Source organism: Numida meleagris, unplaced genomic scaffold (genome assembly GCF_002078875.1).
Source record: "Numida meleagris isolate 19003 breed g44 Domestic line unplaced genomic scaffold, NumMel1.0 unplaced_Scaffold366, whole genome shotgun sequence".
Taxonomy (NCBI): domain Eukaryota; kingdom Metazoa; phylum Chordata; class Aves; order Galliformes; family Numididae; genus Numida; species Numida meleagris.
In genome coordinates, this window is record NW_018364591.1 from 34,830 (window position 1) to 36,423 (window position 1,594).

Consider the following 1,594-nt stretch of genomic DNA (forward strand, 5'->3'; position numbering starts at 1 on the left):
GATTTTGGGTAGAAAAGCGGGGATTTTGGGGGGGGGGGGAAGGCGAGGGCCTCACCGGAAGTGGAGCTTCCGGCACGGCCTCTCGGCGCCGGTGGCTTTGACGCATTCCTCCTTGGTGCCGTGGTCGCAGAATTCCTGCACCTGCGCCCGACCCCGCGAGCGGAACTTCTCCACGATGGACTGCTCCTTGGCCGTGGTGGTGTTCAGCAGCTCCAGGATCTCCTGGCTCACCTGGAGGGAGGAGGGGGGGGATCCCAAATTTGGGGCGAATCCACCTTTTTTTGGTGCTCCTCGGTGGGATCTCAAGAGCCCAACTCTGATAGTGACCCGTTTCCCTCAAAATTTTGCATTTTTTTCACCGTTTTTCATGGTGGAAGCACAACGCCAACTCTTTGGTGTCCCCAACCCTATTAACAACACGTTTTTCCCAAAATCTTCAATTTTTCCCCATTTCTTCCAGGTAGAACCATGACAACCCTAACTCTTTGGTCTCCCCAACCCTATTAACAACACATTTTTCCCCAAATCTCCCATTTTTCCCCATTTCTTCTAGGTAGAACCACGACAACCCCAACTCTTTGGTGTCCCCAACTCTACTAACAACACATTTTTCCCAAAATCTTCTATTTTTCCCCATTTTTTCTAGGTAGAACCACGACAACCCCAACTCTTTCGTGTCCCCAACTCTACTAACAACACATTTTTCCCTAAATCTTCTATTTTTTCCCCAATTCTTCTTGGCAGAATGTCCTCATGGAGGTCCACCATTACGGTGTATCTTGTTTAGGATGAAGAACATCGCGTCTTTGTTGTCCCCAACCCTTCTAGCGACAGATTCCCCCCAAAATTTCATCTTTTCTCCCCATTTTCTTGCCTAAAACCCGAACCCTTCCCTTCCCCCCGCCCGCCTCCCCCGCATTTTTGGGGCCGGAAACGCACTTTTTTGCTCTGCTGCTCCTTGGTGGACTGCTGGCTGAGCAAACTCTCGATCTCCAGGTCCACGTCGGACGCCTGCTTCCGGGATTTCTTCGCCGTTTCCTTCCCCGTTTCCGCGCCGGCGACGCCGGCCCCGCTCCCGTTGTCCTGTTCCGCTCGGCGCTTCCTCCCGGCGACGTCGGCATCGCCGTCGCCGACGCGTTCGGCGCCGGTCATGGCCGCCAGTTTGGAGTGGTCGGCGTAGGTGACGATGGTGGGGCCTTCGGCCAACAGCCCCCGGCGCACCTCAATCAGCTCCTGGGCCGCGAATTTCTGCAGCAGGCTCTCCACCATGCGCTGCGTCGCCGGCGTTTCGGGCTGGGGGGGGAGGAGGGGGAAGAAATTTCGGGGGTTTTCGGAGAAAATTTGGGCCAGTACGGGCAGTTCTCGGAGAGATTTGGGCCGACTCGGTCTGGTTTGGGCCGACTCGGTCCAATCTGGGGCCTTGTCAGAGACATTTGGGTCAATTTGGGCCAATGTGGGCCATTCTGAGAGATTTGGGTCAATTTGGACCAATGTGGGCCTTTCGCGGAGAACTTTGGGTCAATGTGGGCCTTTCTCAGAGAGATTTGGGTCAATTTAGGCCAATTTGGGCCCTTCCTGGAGAGATTTGTGTCAG

General features: G+C 54.9%; 1 protein-coding gene across 1 annotated transcript in view; it reads right to left on the reverse strand.

Annotated features, from left to right (window-relative positions):
* Nucleotides 1-1,518, reverse strand: part of METTL3 (methyltransferase like 3) — a gene marked incomplete at its 5' end in the record, with an annotated part of 9,661 nt that extends 8,143 nt beyond the window's left edge. Inside the window, 2 exon segments of the mRNA XM_021383331.1 lie at nucleotides 56-231; nucleotides 940-1,518. Of these exon segments, the coding sequence (XP_021239006.1) occupies nucleotides 56-231; nucleotides 940-1,518 (755 nt within the window).
* Between the last annotated feature and the right edge of the window lie 76 nt (nucleotides 1,519-1,594).